This window comes from Nothobranchius furzeri, chromosome 18 (assembly GCF_043380555.1).
Source record: "Nothobranchius furzeri strain GRZ-AD chromosome 18, NfurGRZ-RIMD1, whole genome shotgun sequence".
Taxonomy (NCBI): Eukaryota; Metazoa; Chordata; class Actinopteri; order Cyprinodontiformes; family Nothobranchiidae; genus Nothobranchius; species Nothobranchius furzeri.
Genome location: NC_091758.1, coordinates 5657501 through 5677902, shown reverse-complemented (window position 1 = coordinate 5677902; position 20402 = coordinate 5657501). Strand labels below are relative to the sequence as shown.

General features: G+C 42.0%; 2 protein-coding genes across 8 annotated transcripts in view; both read left to right on the top strand.

Annotated features, from left to right (window-relative positions):
• The window catches only part of slc4a11 (solute carrier family 4 member 11), a 337506-nt gene that overhangs the window by 313448 nt on the left and 3656 nt on the right, over nucleotides 1–20402 (top strand). For all 7 annotated transcript variants that reach the window (XM_054741997.2, XM_054741995.2, XM_054742000.2 and 4 more), the window contains one exon: nucleotides 20328–20402. This exon is cut by the window's right edge and continues 121 nt beyond it. In XM_054741997.2, coding sequence (XP_054597972.2) covers nucleotides 20328–20402 — 75 coding nt within the window. The remainder of the gene's footprint in view (nucleotides 1–20327) is intronic.
• LOC139063961 (zinc finger BED domain-containing protein 4-like) lies at nucleotides 11490–12334 on the top strand. Its single transcript, XM_070547216.1, has 2 exons — nucleotides 11490–11620; nucleotides 11845–12334. Exons 1-2 carry the CDS (start codon nucleotides 11517–11519, stop codon nucleotides 12332–12334), a joined length of 594 nt encoding a protein of 197 aa, XP_070403317.1. The 5' UTR covers nucleotides 11490–11516.

Genomic DNA, 20402 nt, shown 5'->3' with positions numbered 1-20402 from the left:
TAGAGCAGCTTTAAGATTGAATATTACTGAACTTAAAAATAGTAAACAAATACTGTGTTAAGTGATTCTTTCACATCCAGGATCCCAAAACCGAAATTAGCCCAGACATCCGATTTAAATATAACGTGTCCATCTTTGATTACTGGTAATGTTGGCCCTGTATCCCTGTCCGCCTTTTCTGTTTTAAATTGGCGCTAGGGCAACGCAGTGCGCATGTCATTGCAACTCTGCCCCAGAAGTAATTGTAAAGACTTTATTATCCTGCATAGACATAGACCAGGGATCGGCAACCTGTTCCCATCAAAGAGCCATTATTACCCGTTTCCCACAGTAAAGAAAACACTGGGAGCCACAGCAGCCGCGGCGTTGTGGGCGGGGCCTACCCTCAGACAGCAGCCGGTACCGGTCAGTCGCTCGTGTACGTCAAAGTTATCTTTCATAAGACGATAATCAATAAAACGATTTATATAAAGTGGATCCAGAAGTTGTAGCTCGTCTCTGCCTACACTATGTTGATATTTTTCACCCTGTTGGTGGTTTTACTGAGCAGGTGCCACTTTTGTCATACGTTTCTTTTTAAAACATGTTTAGACTGTTCAGAATACAAATCCAGGCTCTGTCACGTTTGATTGTTGTAATTAAACTTTGTAGGTGGGGAAGGTCAGAAAAGGATCCGATCATTTTGTTTTTCCCTCATTTACAGCAACGGAGATAATGGCGCAGTGCGCCTGGCTCTGGTGTTAATCAAGTTTAATTTAACTATTTTCACAAGAAAACAGAACAGTTAAAAGCAGGGCTTGTGTTGACCGGATAGTTCCCGTATTTGACCGTTTATTTTGGCGGAGAAAGAATAGAAAGAAGTACCCCGACGCATGCAGACGAACTGACATTTTATTCGTTTCGCACATCGCAGATGTAGCTAAATCACTTAAGAAATTATTTCCATCTGAGCTGGACACGGAGCTCAGCGCAACTCGCTGTCAGCGCGTACGTACGGCGCACAGCGAGCTGAAGAAGTGGAGAGGGGCTTGGAGCACGTCGCAGAACCAGGGCGCATGCAGGACGATTCCTCCGACTGAAGCGAGACTTGTCACTTAGAAAATGTTCCCTGATTATGAAACTTTGGCTGAATAGTGCTTGTTCCTGTCTCCAATGTGGCGACACATCCAGGAGCCGTCTGAGGAGAAGCCCAGAATCTCACATCCTCGTCAGCTCAGAACACGCATATGATTACGCACAAGCGTGACGCGTCTACCCGGTCTCACAGTAAGACCGGGTTGGAACTGTTCAGGTTTACGCAGACAATCTTTACATTTAGAATTGGCATACAGATGTAAAATTAATGCAGTAAAATATAAAGCATTTTATTTCAATATCCATTCATTATTTTACAAGCACAGAGAGCCGCATCAGATGGATGGAAGAGCCGCATGCGGCTCCAGAGCCGCGGTTGCCGACCCCCGACATAGACATAGGGAGCGAATCTCATTATGTCACGTTGCTGCATCGATGCGGAATCATGCACGGCTGAATCGCGATGCATCTTAAAATCGATCATTTTTCCCACCTCTACTTACAAGGCATTAATTTCTACTAGATACCACTGCAAGATAATTATTAGTAAAGCTGACCATTAAATCAGTCCAGCAAGTTGTTTAATGTCAGTTTGTCAAGCCATCCTCTGTATATATATACTGTAGTCTGGCCAAGACCAATAGATAGAGCTCGGTCATGGGGCGCTGTCAAACTGTCTCCACATAGTATTGGACAATGAACAATGTGACATACTCACTGCTATGGATGTTAGTCAACGGGGCAGTCCTCCATACACTGTTGAAGAAAACACAAATATGTCCTTTCTCTAAGTCAGGGGTCTGCAATCCATGGCTCTGTAGCCACATGCGGCTCTTTCATCCATCTGATGTGGCTCTCTGCTTGGAAAATAATTAAAGGGACTTTACAGAGTTTTTAATTTTTATGCTTGCGATTGCCCCCTCAGGCCAAAAGCGTAATGGCAGCTTCAATAGTAGGCTCGTGCACAAGGTGCGCATGCTGTACGTGCACACTCCTTAATGAAAACAACAGCTGAGACAGTCCCTTGTGTGTGTGTGTGTGTGTGTGTGTGTGTGTGTGTGTGTGTGTGTGTGTGTGTGCGTGTGTGCGTGTGTGCATGTGTGCGTGTGTGTGTGTGCGTGTGTGTGTGTGGGTGTGGCCCGGAGGACAGAGGACAGAAGAACACGCAGCTAATTAATTAAATAATTTGGTTCTGTACCTTTCTCTTCAGCACAGCCGACAAAGGTTTATGATGGGTCAGTCCTCCTGCATGCTCAGATCCCTTGCTTGAAAAATAGTTCCAAAATGAAAGTTGAACCCACATCTTTTTTATCTGTGAATTCAATGCTGTTCGGCGAGTCTCAAATAAAAATTTGGGCACCTTACTGTAAAAAAATATACCATTAATGTAAAAAAGACTCCAAATGAACTATGTTCTTTCTCAGCCTTCAGAGAGTACAGACGCTTTTTTTCTCAGCTCCCTTATCTGCTTCCCCAAGGCTCTTGTCCTGTCTGCCTACAGAGCACTTCTCTGCATTTCTCCTGAAACCACTACTCTTTTTTGGAAATATGGACTTCATTAACTGGTCATTCAACGTGATTGAGAAAATTTTCTCTACGATGAGAACGGAGAAGGGGGCTCCCACCTGTCCCGAGGGGACATTCGCATCGGGATATGCACTCGATTCTTGGGAGGTCTGGCGAATCGTGTGCCTCTCTCAGCTGTCCATCAAGGACGTGGAAGATTTGTGGATATTCGGCCTGATGATCGCTGGATTTCTTCTGATTGGAGTGGGAGGATATCTGGTTTTCTGGAAATTTGGGAAGACGGGAGCGATTGGAGTGTGACCCGTACCCACGGAATGCGCCGCTCGGGCGGTGACCTCACAGACTGGGACGTTACTCGAGGTGAACCGTAAGCAGGACAATGTCCTCGCGGCGTTGCCTGTGTTAGTGTGCAAGATGGATTTGATCTCGGAGAGGGTCGCCGGACGATGCGGGGATGTGGAATGTAAAATTGGCTTCACTGGTGGACATGAATGACCACTTAAAGACTCCAAGGCGGAGAGGAAGATTATCTCTGCCTGCCCTAAACAAAGTCATGTTTATCCTTATCTGACGCCATAGCAGCCTCTCAAGGCTGCCTCAACACACCCCCACAAAAGGAGGAATGCCGACAGATGCTGTGTCCTGACCTTCACCCTCTTCCTTCAGGCTGACATGTCTGCAGGAACTTCAATGTGCTCTCTGGTCCTTATCTCTCCCTCCCACCTGTTGGTCTGCAGCTGGTCGATGCGCCGCAGTGGCAGCTCCCATTGGAGGCTTCAGGATCCCGCCCATCCCCACCTCCCCATCGGACTCTGATGTTTGTATCTGTGCTGTTTTGTGCTTCCATGTTGAAAGGAGTTTTTTTTTTTTGTATAATAGAGTTACTCCCCGCTGGGGCTAACTCTGCTATGCCTTTTTTTTTTACCTACCCCCACTTATCCTCATGTAACACCCTTTTCATCTATCTATTAAGGTAGCGCGACTCATGTTGCGAATGACTGCAGTCACCAATTCTTGTTATGTGTCTTACCCACGTATGTCTGATCTTTGAATTGTGTGTGCTGAAACTGAATTTCATTTCTCTGCATGTCCTGCACATGTGGTAGAAGATGTCAATAAATGACTTTGACTTTTGACTTTGAAATTCAAACCCAGGTCTTCTGCACAGGAGTCCAATGTTTTACTAGGTGAGCTAAAGCGCCAGTGACAGTCTTTGTGTCTGTAACATTTATATCCTTCATGACAGCTGAAACAACGTTCAAAGAACGGTTTGGAGTGAAAATGGCTATTTTGTTGCTAATTTGCAGGAAATATCTAGAAGAAAGTTCTACAGAAAGTAGCTAAGGGTCCTCAGAAATGTAGCTAGCTTTGTCACTAGGCGTTAGGAACAGCGACAAAGTGGCACTACCTCTCTCTCTGCTGCTAGCAAATGCTACGGGCTAAGCCTGAGCGTGAACGCGCATGAAGCAGCCTGCTCGACCCGAGCAGCTCTCTTTTTCTGTGATTTTACAGAAAAATAGGCAATCACAGTAAAAATGCCAGGGCTCATTCTACAGGACCAGGGCATTGCAGGAGAATGTATGAAGAATTATTTCTAGACATGTTTTGGCTGTCAAACTTCCATAATGCCCCTTTAATGAATATTTACTTAAAATATATTTTATTTTACTGCATTCATTTTTATCTGTATGCCAAGTCTAAATTTAAAGCTTGTCTACGTAAACCTGAGCAGGCCCAACGGTCTACAGGCAGGGGCACCGTAAAGCAGTGAAAAATTAGGAAGATTCTAAGGGCCCACAGCTGTCAGGGGCCCAAAAAAGTTTCTAAGTTGAATAAAAAAAATAAATTTAAAAAATCACAAGTACTTTACTTTGCAGTATTTTTTCTCATTTAAGACATTAAACAAACAATCTTTAAGTCTTTATTTATTCAGAGGTCCCTACTTTATTTTGACTAATTAATTTGACCGCCCGCCCCACTCCCCCACTCCTAATGGCATAAAATGGTACAGTCCACCTGGCCGAGGGGCGTGTAGCAGGCGAGGCCAGCTCACGCAGCAGTCAGACAGCAGAGTGCGCCAAGGCTGCAGTAAAAATGTCTGCAAAAGCAAAGTCTGGGTCGAAGAAAGAAAGGAGAAAGAGGACAGGCACAAGAGAGGGCGTCAGTATGTCACACAGTTTTTCTCAAAGAAAGGTGGGTTTAGTTAGTGAGTGGTTAAATTCAACCTGTTTGCTAGCTCTGATATCCACAGTGAGAGGAACTATGTTTCATCTAATTATGGTAAATGGGTTGTTGTCCTTGTCCCTACCAGAATCAGCAGCTGATGATATGTCAGCAGGTGTCCCCTCACAACCCAATGAACCTCAAGAAGGTGTGCAATGTAGCATGCTAGCTAGCAGCCTCATTTAAAGGCACGGTCCATAAGATGACACCGTCAGTGAGGAGGAGGAGATTTTTAAATTCGAACGGCTGTTGCTCACTCCCCCGCCCTTCCTGAAAGAGCCGAAAGCCACGCCTCCTAATGTGCACGCACAGGAAAAGCTGAGTCAACATCGGAGCAGCATTGCTTCTTCATAATAGAGCTGAGGTAGTGTTAGCAATGGAGTTATCTGAGGTAAGAAAGTTGTTTTTAACCAGCACATTAAACACTTATTGTTTACAAAGGCATTTTATAAAGAATATCTATAAATATATTTATATTTTAAAATACCAGTAACAGTTGACAATGTATATTGTAAATAAAATTAATCCTATCAAATTGTTAGCATTTTATTACGAGTAATTAGCTTATTTTTAATTGCTTTGCCATTCAAGATGGGATGAATATATCAAAGCATATAATTTATGTGGAAATCATGAATAAACACTGCATTCTGTGTAGTCCTCCTATAATCATGGTTGTTTTCATAGTTTGTGTTTATTGTTGGTTTAGCCCTAATTTGGACTAGATGCAAACCTGATCTGTGTCAAAATTGATTAATATGCAAGAGTACTTTTTATATTAGTATAATTATTTAAAAATTCTAATACAATTTAGAGTTCAGTGATTGAGGAATCCTCTGAGGAAGTTTGAACCTTCTATTGCATCCTCAAGACGTGGTGCAAAAAGGAGATGCCCACCATCATCTCAAAGCCGTGGTGCATCCAGAGGCCGAAGAAGTGCGAGACACTCAGCTGTGGACCTTGGAGATGAAGATATCCCTCGAGTTCAGAATCTTCATTCCGAGCTAATAGACTTTGAACGTGTAAGCATAACAAAATTACATTAAATGATCCTAAAAACTGTTGCTGTAGCATCTCTTTCCACGTTTGTAGCAACACATACAGAACCTGAACCCTCAGCAGGCTATTGACGTCCTTACCATGGTGCTGGACAGAGACCCTGGTGTTCTTTTTGATGTACTTGCCCTCTCTGGTCCACCTGGCACAACACCTCCAACATCCAATAAACCTTCATGGTGTGTATGCTCCCACTGCAGAGATGCCAACTGATTTGGAAAGGAAATGCTGCCAACAGCCTCCCCAGACATTTATTTCAACTGTCCCACACATGGAGGAGTTTATTCTGCAAAATGGTGTTCTTCTCCTGGCCAGAACATTGTGGAATGAGTTTCGAGCGGTTTATGATGACCCGGACCCTGGTGAGGACAACAGACAGTTCCGCCATGCAGCTTACAGACAATTTGTAGCATGGCAGCATGGAAAACTTGGTGGAGGGCGCAGGGTAGTAATCCCAAGCTGTGGTCTGGAGGATAAGGGAAAAATTCCCTGACCCCACTGGTTTTATTCCAAGGCGATTGTAAATAAATGTATATATTTAATATTTTACATAAGTTTGTTTTTTTTATATATTTTTGTTTGATGCTCTGATAAAGTGTTCTAAAGCATAACTCTCTGTTGCATTTGTAAAAATACCATAAATTTTAAAACTCCTGCAAAACAACAAAAACTTAAGTCTACCTCCAGCATTTTACATACATCTTTAAATTATTAGTCCTTATTTCCCCAAAATATATCTTTATTTAAAAAAAATTAAATAAATAAAACACAGGAAACAGAAACAAAGAAGGTTTTGGGTTTTCTCTTGCCTCCCCCAACACCTATGTCTTTGGCAAAGTTTTACCTGTAAATAAAAAATAAACTCAATAAGCAATGGACTATTGTGTGGAAGATGTAAGGCAGATAATGTTTTATTTTACCATCACCGCAAGTCCGTAGGTGTTGTAGAAGTTCCTCTGTTGATGGTGCAGGGACTCCAGACAGCAAACCATAACGCCTTGGATCCTCAGGCCTTAGCTTGTAGCGTCGAGGAAGACCTTTCTTGCTTGTCAAACGTTGGTTGACGATCATGGTTTGGATCTCTGGGATGTAGGAGAAGTCTTTTGCCACCTTCTCAGAATACAGCCTCCAGCATCTAGACTTTTTGTTGAATATTTTATGGTATCTGAAATGACACATGCCATAACTTGTAGTATCCAACAAATTAGCTGAAAAAGTGTTTCAAATTAAATGAAAGGAATTACCTTATGTGTATTTAAGGTGTGTAGTCCTCATCACCGCCGTCATCAGTACCGCTGTCCATCTCGATGGTTTCGTCCTCCTCTGAAGACGAATCAACTTCTGGTTCTCTGGTGGCCATGTGTCATCTGATGACTCTATCCTGAATACACACACAAAAGTTTTTAGTATGGAAAATTAGACACATTTTATTAACATCTGAATACTTACAGAGTTTTGAATATTGTTGTACTCTTCCTCGTTAATGTTTTCTTCAATTCCCACACAAGCTAACCTACAAAAGTAATTATTGTTTACTTTTCCTGACAAATGTGACAGCCGTATACAGATACAACCTTGTACTTACATTTGTGAAGATCCTTCTTTTTTAGTTTCACCTTGTTCCATCACCTCCTCCAAATTATCATCCCTATGAAAATAAAATACAAGCACAAGAATATGATTATAATCAATACATTTTGTCATTTTGAAGGTAACAGACCTCGTCTATTGGCCGCCATCATCACCCTCTTCTTATTTTTCTCCCTCTACTTATTACGCATTTCTCTGTATCCACTGAATTCCTTCTTTACTAATAATTTCCTGTCTCTTTCTTTACATTTTAAAAACACAATTGTGTTATTTTTTCTCATAAACTTTGTTTAAAATAAAAATATAAATTTTTATTTTAATATTTTTAATTTTGTTGTTGTGAAGCGCCTCAAGAGTTTTATCTTGAGAGGCGCTATATAAAATATATTTTTACTTATTTATTTATTTCTATACATTTTTTATAGTCATTCATTATCCCATTTCCAGAATTTCTTCAAAATAATCCACCACTAACTTAAAACAAACAGAGGCAAAATTATAATATTCCTGGTAGAGGTTTTTACGCAGCTATTTACCTTTCAGATGACTCTCCATGAATGCTAGACAGAGCTGGCACTGGTGTTGGAGAAATAAACAATTGGCGTTTCAATAGTGTAGATGTTGATGCTTCATATTTGGACTGATGACTGTAAAAAACAAAGCCCATATTAAAATAAAAAGTAGTGATCACAGGCTAAACAAGTAAAAGAAACACACAATATTATGTTATATAGCCATCTCTTAGTTTACACATCTATGTTATTCTAAGATATAATAAAATGAAGGTCAGAGAAACTACTAAATAATTGACTGTAGCATGAAGAGCATCTGGTTGTAATTGATAAAGTATCTCCTCAGCCAACTGAGGTCAACATGAGCTGCTAATCACTCATTTTAATATGATTTGCTTTTTCAAAACAGGGAAACCTAATAAAATACTTGAATTTGGCACTCGACTATTGCTATGAGTGCAACAGGCTAAATAGTGTGATATCAGGCTAACTGACAGCCAGTGTGACCCTGTTTTGGATATGTTTGTGGTCAGATACGTCTTTTTCCAACAGCTAATGTTTCTCCCCAGCCTTCAAAGATTTCTGCACGAGCTGATTATCATTCCTTTCATTTTAATATGGAGTTTTCACGTAGGTAAAACCACAATATCCGGACAGTAATCTGTACACGTGGCCCACCCAGGTTAGCACAATATGTCTTCCAGTGCTAATGGAAACGTAAGGTTTTGGATACGTTCCTGATCAATCACACAATTCTTACTGCTTAATCATCTCCTCAGACTTCTACAAGTGCTACATGAGCTGCTGATTACTCATTTTAATCAAACACGCAGCTCAGGAAAGTGTAAACATCTAATACAGCGTTCAAGATGCTAACTGAACCCCGCTGGTTATATACACAAGAGCTTAAAACAATACACTGATATGGCCTATAGTTAAACGCCACACTAATCATTAGCTCCCATATACAGTAAATAAAACTAAAATCCCCTTTCGTTACTCAAACTTCTTCCAAATATAGCATAAATAGTTCAACGACTAACATCGATTCATGTAGACTTAGCATTCAAGCTAACGCTACATTAGCCAATAGGACACCAAGCATACAAAGCTTGTTTGCTCTATTACTTCTTTCAGTGAAAGAAAGATTTTAAGTCAATTTATCTGAAAAACAATAAATAACTTACCTGTCTAAAAGATACTTTGCCAACTCTTCATCCGTTTTCACGCCACGTAGATCACGAAAATCTCTCCATCGTGTAAACAATCTCCAATGTAAATTCGACTCAACTGTCTTAAACGTCTTACAGCCACTTTTGAAAAAGACCTTTTAAACTTTTTAAATGTTTTTTTAGATGTGGAAGGCAGTCGAGGAATCTGTAATTCGGGGGTTTATTGCTCCATTGTTTCTGCAGTCCTCTCTAAGCCGAGTGAGGCGCGTGACACTGTTGTGCATGCTGAGATCTAATGCTCGTTCTCGATGATTGACAGCTACCCCTGGTGGTAACGCAGCGCTATTGGTCAACGCGTTAGGCTTGCAGAAATATTGGCTGAGCTCTGCAGGGCAGGGGAGGGACTTTGGAGAAAATTGAAATATTAAAGATTATTTACTTTTTTAAATAAAACTAGGTCAGATGGTCAAAATAAAACATTTTTAAAGTTATTTCACATTTAAAACTTGCGTACCCTGCCTTTAAGGGGGTCTGTGGGAATCACTTGAGGCTCTCTTCTCTATCAGTACTATTACAAAGGAATATAAAAAGGCTATTTTGGGTGATAAACACATTGTTCGGATTTCAGATTTATTGGCTTCGGTAGATGTTCGCTCTCTAAAACAGACAACAACCACAATAAATGAGAATAAAAATACCTAAAAACACATAAGAACATGTATACCCACACACATGTTCATTTACACACACATATATACTAGGGATGCTCCGATCCGATCACGTGATCGGAAATCGGGCCCGATCACGTGACTTTTAAAAGATCGGAATCGGGTGTTAAAGATCGGATTTAACCTTATAAAACAACAAGCATGACATTTTTAATCAATCTTGAGTTTCAAATTGAATAACAATGGCTTAATTTTGTACCAAGTTTCACTTCCTCAATAACGACATGACACCATACGGCAGCCATAATGCCACACGTTTTAAAGTGGACCGTGGAATTCAGGTAGCAGTTAGCTAGCAGGTTAATGCTCGTCTCGCTCCAGGAGAGCAAAAAATGTCAGCGGTTTGGAATCATTTTAAACTGGAGACCGAAGGCTGTCCAACAGCCACTTGCAACATTTGCAAACTGAGTGTTTCAAGTAGTGGAAAAGACCGAGCTGCTTTTAACACCACGAACCTGATCCGGCATCTTAAGAACAAACATCCAGCTCAATATTCCGAGTTCACCGCGGCAACGCAGATCAAAACATGGAGCCAGCCGACACTGGAAGCTATGCTGAAAAACAAAGAAAAACTTCCTAAGGATAGCGACAAGGCCAAGAACATCACAGCCAAGATAGCTGAATTTATTGCACTAGATGACCAGCCGCTGTCTGTGGTTTCAAACGTAGGATTTCGCCGTCTCATGGAGCACCTGGAGCCACGGTACGAGTTACCTTCTCGAAGCTACTTTACAGACACAGCTCTGCCCAGCATTCACAACAAGCTACGTGACCACCTATCAAAGGTGTCTGCTTTTGGGTTTACCACGGACATATGGAGTTCGTCTGTTTGTCCAATGTCACTGATCAGCTTCACTGCACAATGGATCGACTCGAGTTTCAATTTACAACGTGCTACATTAAATGCGCAACATTTTCGCGGATCTCACACAGCAGAGCATGTGAAACAGGCTATTGAAGAGATGCTGAACAGTTGGGGAATTGAAAAGGAACGTGTCCATGTAATTGTGCGTGACAATGCGCGAAATATGAAGAGAGCCATGGAGGACTTGGCAGTACCGAGCTTGGGCTGTGTTGCACACACGCTTCAACTTGTTGTGCACGAGGGTCTGCTCTCTCAGCGCAGCGTCACAGACACAATGGCTAATGCCAGGAAGATAATAGGCCATTTCAAACATTCTCCTTTGGCCTATTCACGCCTGGAAGATATCCAGATTTCTCTGAAGATGACCGTGAAGCGCCTGCAGCAGGATGTGCATGTTAGATGGAACAGCAGCCTCTATATGCTACAGAGCATTCTGGAGCAAAAGCGAGCGCTCAGCATCTATACAGCTGACCACAACCTCCCTGCTACACTAACAGCTAGTCAGTGGACCCTGATGGAGAATACAGCTGAAGTGTTAATTCCCTTGGAAGAACTGACTAGGGAAGTGAGCAAGGAGACTGCAACTGCAGCAGATGTCATCCCTGCCATTTCAGGTTGGTTTTGTTTTATTTTCTACATTTTAATTAAAGAACACACAATGTTTTTTATTCTAAATAAGTAATAAACTGTTATCCATCTATTCATTCTCTAAACAGCTCTCAGACGTGTCCTGTCTCGAGAGCAAACGACTGACCAGGGTGTTCGAACCATGAAAAGAACTCTCCTAGAGGCAGTGGAGACTCGCTTTGCTGAGGTAGAAAAGGAACCACTCTACAGCATCGCCACTTTAGTGGATCCAAGATACAAAGACAGGCAAGTAGAAATAATGTACATTTTTAATTTGATTCTAAGAAAATAAATTTTCAAAATTGTAAGTCAGCCAATGTCTAATTATGTTTTAAAATTTAGATTTAGCTCTGTTAATGATTAGAGAATTGTTTACTATTATGTAAATATAACATTTCCTCAGCTGAACTGTTGTGTTATGCAGTGTCTTGCCTAACATTTCTAAAAAAATTGTTACATTTATCTTGTAGATATTTCACAAAGTCAGACCACCTGAGGTTTGCTAAAGATTCCCTCATCCAGGAGGTGATGAAGATGGAGGAGAACAGGGTTGCCAGTAAAGAACCAGAGGCAGCAGAGCCTGTGAGCAAGGCACCTCGTCAAGGAGCAGGAAGCAGCCTTGGCAGCATCTTAGATGAGATCTTAGAAGATCGTCAGCCAGAGGCCCAATCTGTGAGTACCACATCAGCAGATGTCCAGGTACGGATCTACCTTTCGGAACAAACCATCTCTAGGGAAAGCAAACCTCTAGACTGCTGGAAAACACATGCTACACAGTTCCCTTCACTGGCTGCTGTTGCAACCAAATTTCTCTGTGCCCCCTGCACCTCAGTGGACAGTGAGAGACTCTTTAGTGCAGTGTCAAACATTCTTGACGAGAATAGGAATCGGCTCTCCCCCGACAAGTTAGAGATGCCGATTTTCCTAAAAAAAAACATGCACATTATTTGGGAGCCTTAGAGTAAAAGTTGAGCTCCATGTAGAGCACATGGAAGAGGTGATTTACCAGTTCTTTGCAATTTGATGTTGTTTTATTCTTGAATGGTGTTAAGTTCGTACACCACTTTGATTAGGCATATCTTTTGTTCGTTTTAATAAACTAGTCAGTCTAAAGGCCTAAGATGTATTTTATTTTGTTACCTGACTAAATTATGCAACTACCTCTTAGAGGTGGAGGTAAGCACTTTAATGTTGAGTTATTTTACAAACCTTTTCTACTTTTCTATAAAAACAAATTTGTTTACATATTGTTGCACCACTGATAAGCTACAAAGATATAATTTTGTTTACTTGGTTTGAAGTGCTGCTGCACTAACAAAATGTTTCTACTTTCTTATGGTATTATGTTGGATGCCGTCATTTAAATAATAATAAAAAAAACCTAACAGGTCAATTTGGGTGCAGTCTCCTTTTTTTCTTGCTATTTTATTGTATTGCTGAAGTATCGGATCGGGACTCGGTATCGGCAGATACTCAAAATCAAATGACTCGGAATCGGATCGGGAGCAAAAAAATGTGATCGGAACATCCCTAATATATACATATATACATACCCACGCACGCACGCACGCACACACACACACACACACACACACACACACACACACACACACACACAGCCACACACACACATATCCATAAGCATACTGAATTTGTATTAAAAACTATAGTAAAAGGATGGTAAAAGAATCTACAGATTCAGGAGAGAAATGGCTGAAGGAAAGAAACTGTTCTTGTGTCTGGTAGTTTTTGTGTACAGCGATCTATCGCGTCTGCCAGATGGGAGGAGATGGAAGAGAGTAGATGCAGGATGTGTGGCATCTTGGACAATATTCTCTGCCTTTTTCCTGGTCCTGCTGATGTACAGTTCCTGGACAGAGGGCAGTTGGGCACCAATGATTTTTCCTGCTGTTTTAATAATACGCTGTAGTCTGCATTTGTCCATTTTTGTGCCTGACCCAAACCAGACAGTGATGGATGAGCAAAGTATGGATTCGACTGCAGCAGTGTAGAAGATGGTCAGCAGCTCTTGTGGTAGGCCGTACTTCCTTAGTTGCCGTAAGAAATACATTCTCTGCTGAGCCTTTTTGACGATGGAGTTGATGTTTGTTTCCCACTTCAGATCCCTGGAAATGATAGTTCCCAAGAACTTGAATGAGTCCACCATTGACACTGGGCTGTTGGATATTGTGAGGGGGGGCAGCACTGTGGGAAGCTTCCTAAAATCCACGACCATCTCCACAGTCTTAAGGGTGTTAAGCTCAAGATTGTGCTGACTATACCAGACCACCAGCCTCTCAACTTCTCGCTGATGAGCAGACTCATCACCATCCTGGATGAGCCCAATGACAGTGGTGTCATCTGCAAATTTCAGCATTTTTACAGCTGTGTCCTTAGAGGTGCAGTCATTGGTGTACAATGAAAAGAGCAGTGGAGAAAGGACGCACCCCTGTGGTGTACCGGTGCTGATCAACCTTGTGCCAGACGTAACATTGTTCAACCGCACATGCTGGCTCCTATTTGTCAGGAAGCTGGAAATCCACTGACACATGGCAGGGGAAACAGTGAGCTGAGAAAGCTTTGAGGTGAGGATTTCTGGTATAACGGTGTTAAAAGCAGAGCTAAAATCCACAAACAATATCCTTGCGTAGGTCCCTGGTTGATCAAGATGTTCCAGGATGAAGTGCAGCCCCATGTTAATTGCATCATCCACTGACCTGTTTGCCCTATAGGCAAACTGCAGGGGATCCAGCTGGTGGCCTGTGGTGCTTTTAAGATGGGACAGCACCAAGTGCTCAAAGGACTTCATGACTACTGATGTCAAAGCCACGGGTCTGTAGTCATTCAATTTGGTAGGGGAGGATTTCTTAGGTACTGGGATGATAGTGGAGCTTTTGAAGCATGAAGGAACCTCACACAGCTCCAGCGATCTGTTGAATATCATTGTGAAGACAGGTGCTAGTTGGACAGCACAGGTCCTGAGGCAGGAAGGAGTTACTCCATCTGGGCCTGGTGCCTTCCATACGTTCTGTCTCCTAAAGATGTTGCAGACATCCTCTTCCTTCACAAGGAACGCAGCTTGTGATTTAGAGGAAAGAGGAGTAAAGCCGGGTGTACACTGTGCGACTTTTTCACTTTTTTGAGCCGATTTTCCAGTCGTGCGAGAATCCACGACATCGGGGCGAGTTTTGCGCCGAGCGGTCGTGTAGTGTACAGGGGGTTACGAGAGGCGATTAACACCACGTGACCAGCTGCCGATCAGCAGTCGTGAGCTCGCACGGACTTCTGGCATGTTTAATATTTTGCTCGTCCCTCGTGAGGGGATCGCACTGTTGAAGCAGCGCTGCGAGCAGCTGCGACCCAAAAAGTATCAGAACCGCTCACGGCGCATGCGCAATCCTGCATCAACGCCACTGGCTCGCTATTTCCCTAATAACACACGCTGTCCGTTTTTGTTTCTACACGTTTTTTTACTCACAAAGATCGTCAAGAAAGCGTGTTTGTCGTGTTCATGTCAAATTAAACTGATCACTAAACACAGATTTACTTTCTTTATTTCGTTTTCCTCATCCAACCCCCATAAATCCCTGTGTGTCCTCCTGCAGCACTCCCGAAGGACAACAGGCAAGACAAGACAAAAAAGTCTGACGTGTTGAGTAAAAACTGCTATTTTTAGCATATTTTTAGGGCCGACGTGTTGCTACCAGACGTACAGTGTGAGCAGTCAGATCGCATGCGAGAACTGGGTCGTACAGTGTGAGCACATGACTCATGAGATCTGCCCTGCGAGGAAGTCGTACAGTTTGAGCTGAAGCTGAACGCTGCGAGTGAAAAAGTTGCACAGTGTACGCCCGGCTTAAGAGTTTCCAGGTGAGGGGTGGCGGCTGCAGCTATGCTGGAGTGGAGAAGGGGTGTGACATTCCTTTCCCCAAAGCGACAGTGAGTACGTTTACATGCAGCCAATATCCGGGTTATGATCGGGTTGAGGTCGGTATTCGGGTTTCTGAGTTGATCAGAATAACCCGTTTACAAGCATAAATAGAAAGATTTACCTCTAACTTGCATAACCCGATTTAAATGCGGACGTTGGGGTAGCGTCAGGAAGTATGGACTACGTCCAGACGCAATATGCGTCATTTCCGGTTCTTCTTGTTCCGGTATCCGTGAAAGCAACATGTTTCCCAGTTCGGAAGAGATAGCGACCGCGTTTCTTTGCGCTTTAGTTTCCTCATCACTCCGAAAGTGTGGTGCTGTGCCGCGACTCGCCATTTTGCTCCCAACTTGTTGTTTACTTCCGGAGTTCTGGCGCATGCAAGACGTCTCGCTACTCAAAAGACCAAGATTCCTTGCGAACAGAGCATGCGCAGAACACACGCTTTGATGGGGATATCCCGGTATGCGTTTACACGACCAAACATTCGGGTTAGAAAAGGGTTACCCCAGGTGTAGTAACCGGGTTTTTAAAATCCCGGTTATGAGCATATCCGGGTTTTTGGCGGTGTTTACAAGGACCTGCGGAACCGGGTTATTGTGAATATTCGGGTTTTAAAAGAGTTACTGGCTGCATGTAAACGCACTGTATAAAAGCCATTTAGCTCCTCAGCAAGGCCATGATTAGCATCAGAAATGGAGGATGGTCTCTGTAGTTGGTAATGTGCTGAATATTTCTCCACAATAATGTGGGGTTGTTGGCTGAAAACTGGTTTTTCAGCTTTGCTGCATACTTAATTTTAGCAGCTCTGATCTCCTTAGTCAACGTGTTCCTGAGTGATTTGTACAGAGGCCTGTCTCCTGCCCTATAAGCCTGCTCCTTTGCCCGTCTCAACTGGCTCAGAGTTGCTGTAAACCATGGCTTGTTGTTATTAAAGGTGCGAAAAGTCTTTGTTGGCACACACACTTCCTCACAGAAGGTGATGTAGGACGTCACAGTGTCCGTTAGCTCGTTCAGATCGCCGGTGGCATCTGCAAATACTCTCCAGTCTGTACAATCAAAACAGTCCTGTAACTCCTCTTTTGCTTCATTTGTCCATTTCCTCACTGTCCTGATGGCTGGCTTTACAGATTTTAGTTTTTGTTTATAAGTGGGGATAAGATGAATCAAATTATGGTCAGAGAGGCCGAGAGCTGCACGAGGGACAGAGTGGTATGCCCCTTTAAGAACTGTGTAGCAATGATCCAATATGTTGTTGCCTCTAGCCGGACATCTGATGTGCTGTCTGTATTTTGGTAGTTCCACATAATGATAATTATATATATCAATCAGTAAAAATGTGTAGATTGTTTTGCATGCTGGGCAGGTTAGCATTGTTATTTAGTCCGTCTCTAAGTATGTCACATTTTAAGGGAGCATTATTAATTATATCACTGTAAATAATAATTCTTGTTGCGTACAATCAAGGCTGAATATATTTTTAGCTGTTTTTTTGTTGTTGAGAAAAATGGGTTTCTAGAGACTTATATACGTATTCATGCTAAGTTATCCAACTTTAAAATTTTATGTAACCCTAACTGACTCCGGTTTGAACTGTGTGCTTATTCATTTTGTGTCTATGATGAAGCCATGGAGACTTAATAAAGAAGTCACCTTATGAGCAGTGAATCCTTAATTTTTGTCAGTCATACAGAAATACTTGATTTCAAGAGGAAAGACAGCTGAAAATGTAGTTATGTAAAGCTTTGACACAACATGGAAATTTAATTAGATATCCAAATTTGAATTTTATCATCAAATAAAATTTTAGAATAAACAAACACATTTTAAGGGAGTAAAAGGGAAAAGGAGATCAACACCTTGCAGCATGTGCATTTCCTGCTTTTTCCAGCAGTGATATTGCTAATTCTGTTGAAGGAAATTCACTGTTTAATGAGAGACAGCTGGTGAAAATGAGATGTAAATAAGTAAGAATGCATGTAGACCTACATAACTGAGCAAAACTGAAACACTAATATAAAGTATATATATTATATATTTTTTCTCCCTTCGAATCTGGGAGGGTGGAACCCCAGCTCCAGCTATGGACGAGCCCCCAGGGGGCCCAACTTGATATTTTTTCATGGGGCCCAAAATCTCTGGCAGCCCCCCTGTCTACAGGTCACCGGTTTGTGTGTAATCAGATGTCTCTGTAGACGTTTTCTGAGCTGAAGGGATATGAGATTCTGGACGTTTATTTAAAAAAAAAAAGAGAGATTCTGGACTTTTCCTCAGACAGGCTCATGGATGTGTTGTGGAGTCGCCACATTGGAGACAAGAGCAAGTGCTATTAAGCCAAAGTTTCATAATCAGGGAACATTTTCTGACAAGTTTCTCTGAGAGACAGGGTTTGGAAAACACTGCTTCAGTGAGAAGAATTTTTCTACATGCACTCTGGTTCTCCGACGCGTTCCAAGCCCCCGATCTACACATCTTCAGCTTGCTGTCCACCTTACGTGTGCGCTGATAGTGAGCTCAGTGTCCAGCTCAGGTGCTCGGGTGGGAATGATAAATGACCCGCACTTGTATAGCACCTCTCAGAGTAAGGACTCCAAAGTGCTTTACACTACAGTGTATCATTCATCCATTCACACACACTGATGATGGTGAGCTACTATGTAGCAACAGCTGCCCTGGGGCGCACTGACAGAGGCGAGGCTGCTGAGCACAGGCACCACCGGTCCCTCTGACCACCACCAGCAGGCAAGGTGGGTTAAGTGTCTTGCCCAAGGACACAACAGCAGAATTCTCTGTCCAGAGCCGGGATCGAACCTGCAACCTTCCGATTACTAAACAACCCATTCAACTTGTTGAGCTACTGCTGCCCAAAATCTTTTCATGACTGATTTAGCTACACCCGCGATGTGCGTAAAGATAGAAATGTCAATGCATCTGCAGGCTTGAGGTTTCTCCGTCAAAATAAACGATCAAATACGGGAAATATCCTGTCAGTGCCTTTTAACTGCTTTGCCTTCTTGAAAAGATTGTTGCAAACAGGAACAATAAACTTTATTAACACCAGAGCCATGCACGCTGCGCCGTTATCTCCGCCACTGTAATTGAGGGGAAAAAACAAATTGATCAGATCCTTTTTTTACCTTTTCAACATTGTTTAATGTAAAGTTTAATTCAATACAAAGTTTAATTACAACAATGACGAGACAGAGCCTGGATTTGTATTCTGAACAGTTTAAACGTGTTTTTAAAGAACATGTTATGACGCATCAAAAAGCGGCACCTGCTCAACTATTAAAACCACTAACAGTGTGAAAAATATAAAAATATTGTAGGCACAGATGGACTACAACTTCTGGATCACTTTCATACAAGGTTCGCGTCCACAAAGAGGGGGGCGGCCCGTGGGACACCGATTGAGGGCCACTGGGCTAGACCGACAAGCAGCGCAGTCATTTTGCTTCTGCTACTCTGTCTAAATTTCTAGGCTAGTTTAATGTGGTAGTAGGTCCAGTATGTATGTAGATTAGAACAATAACACAGTTTTTATTTACAAGGCATTAAAATGACGTAATTACTATTTAATAGTGTAACGAACAGAATGACTCTCATTTTTCCCTTCTTTGCTCAGAACTAGTCTGCATGAGATATGGTCTCAAAGTCTCATGCATTCCTTCTGACCTGCTTATTTTCAGCTCAACAGAAGAATGAAGAATGAACTATTTTCTTTTAATTAATGAAATAACTCTATTTTAACAAAGCTAATCCATCCAAGTGTTAGTCAATAAATAAGATGTGACCAACCTGTAAAATCTAAATATTAATTACTTTATTATGATCCTATAGAAATAATAAGTACTGTCACTTTAAGTGTTCCAACAGGACTCATTACACGTAGCGTTAAAAAGACATGACACATTACTTTCACTGTTCCAATCAGAATCTTACAGATCTGACGGAGGCGTGTTTCTGATGGTGTTTGGTAATTTTCATTCGACAATAAACCATAACATCCGAGGTATAAAACTACGCCACGTCAGCTCTAACGCCGGTTCAAAGCGTTCCAGAGAAAGTGACGGAGTGGCCAATCCTGATCTTTTAACTCTTTAACCGAAAGAACCAATGACAAGCTGAAAAATCCAGTCGCTATAACAACCAGCGGCAACAACAGCTCCTTTCAGAATAAAAGTCATCCACCGACCCAGGCTTGGGTCTGACCAGACGCCAATAAAAGTGTTGTGTGCCTGAGGTAACTCAAGACGGGTTTGATCAGAACCGCGGCTTCTTCTACCAGCTCGGCTTCCAGAGAGGGTTCACTGGACCTCGACATTCCTGATCTACAGAGGACTTCCACCGAAGGCAGGGTAGACCGGCAAATGGTGTCTCATGTTTTTTTTTTCTGAAGCTAACCAAAGCTTAATGCAAAACATCTTCAGTTCCCGTCAGAACTAATCGCTTCTTCGGTTTTGCTGGTTCTGATTTACAGCACGTCATCCATTCACCGCCTCATCCATTTTTAGTTACACCATACATTTAGTTTTAAAGTCAGTCTAGTTTAATTTGTTAGCAATAAAATTCTTAACTTTTAAACTTGACTCTTTCTATTCTGTTGTCTCTGAGTGAATATGTAACGGTTACCTAATCTCTGCAATAAAAAGATCCAATCTTCTGGTTTAAATAACCCAGTGTCCATTAGACGGGATTCATACTGGATATGGATCTTATGTCTATGGTCATGAATTAAACTGTAATTCTACATTCATTACAATAGGATCCCAGGACTCTAATGAGTTGCGAACCTGACAGGCAGAAATATATCTTGTGTTCATATATCTAAATATCTCTAAATTTACAGAATACTGTTTCACATTGATTTGCTGATTTCTTAAATCCAGTTAAAAAATTAAACAAAATGTGTAACACTGCTAGTAAGAAAATCCTGGGCAACATGTCTGTTCCGAGTTTTCTACCATTTGCACATTTAGTCAGTGTATTGTGTCATTATTTGTGTGTTGTTGTTTTTTTCAGTATCGTCCAGGTAAAGGAAACCCGTCTGACATCTCTGGCTGCCAACATCTTCATCGGCGTCTCTGTTCTGCTGCT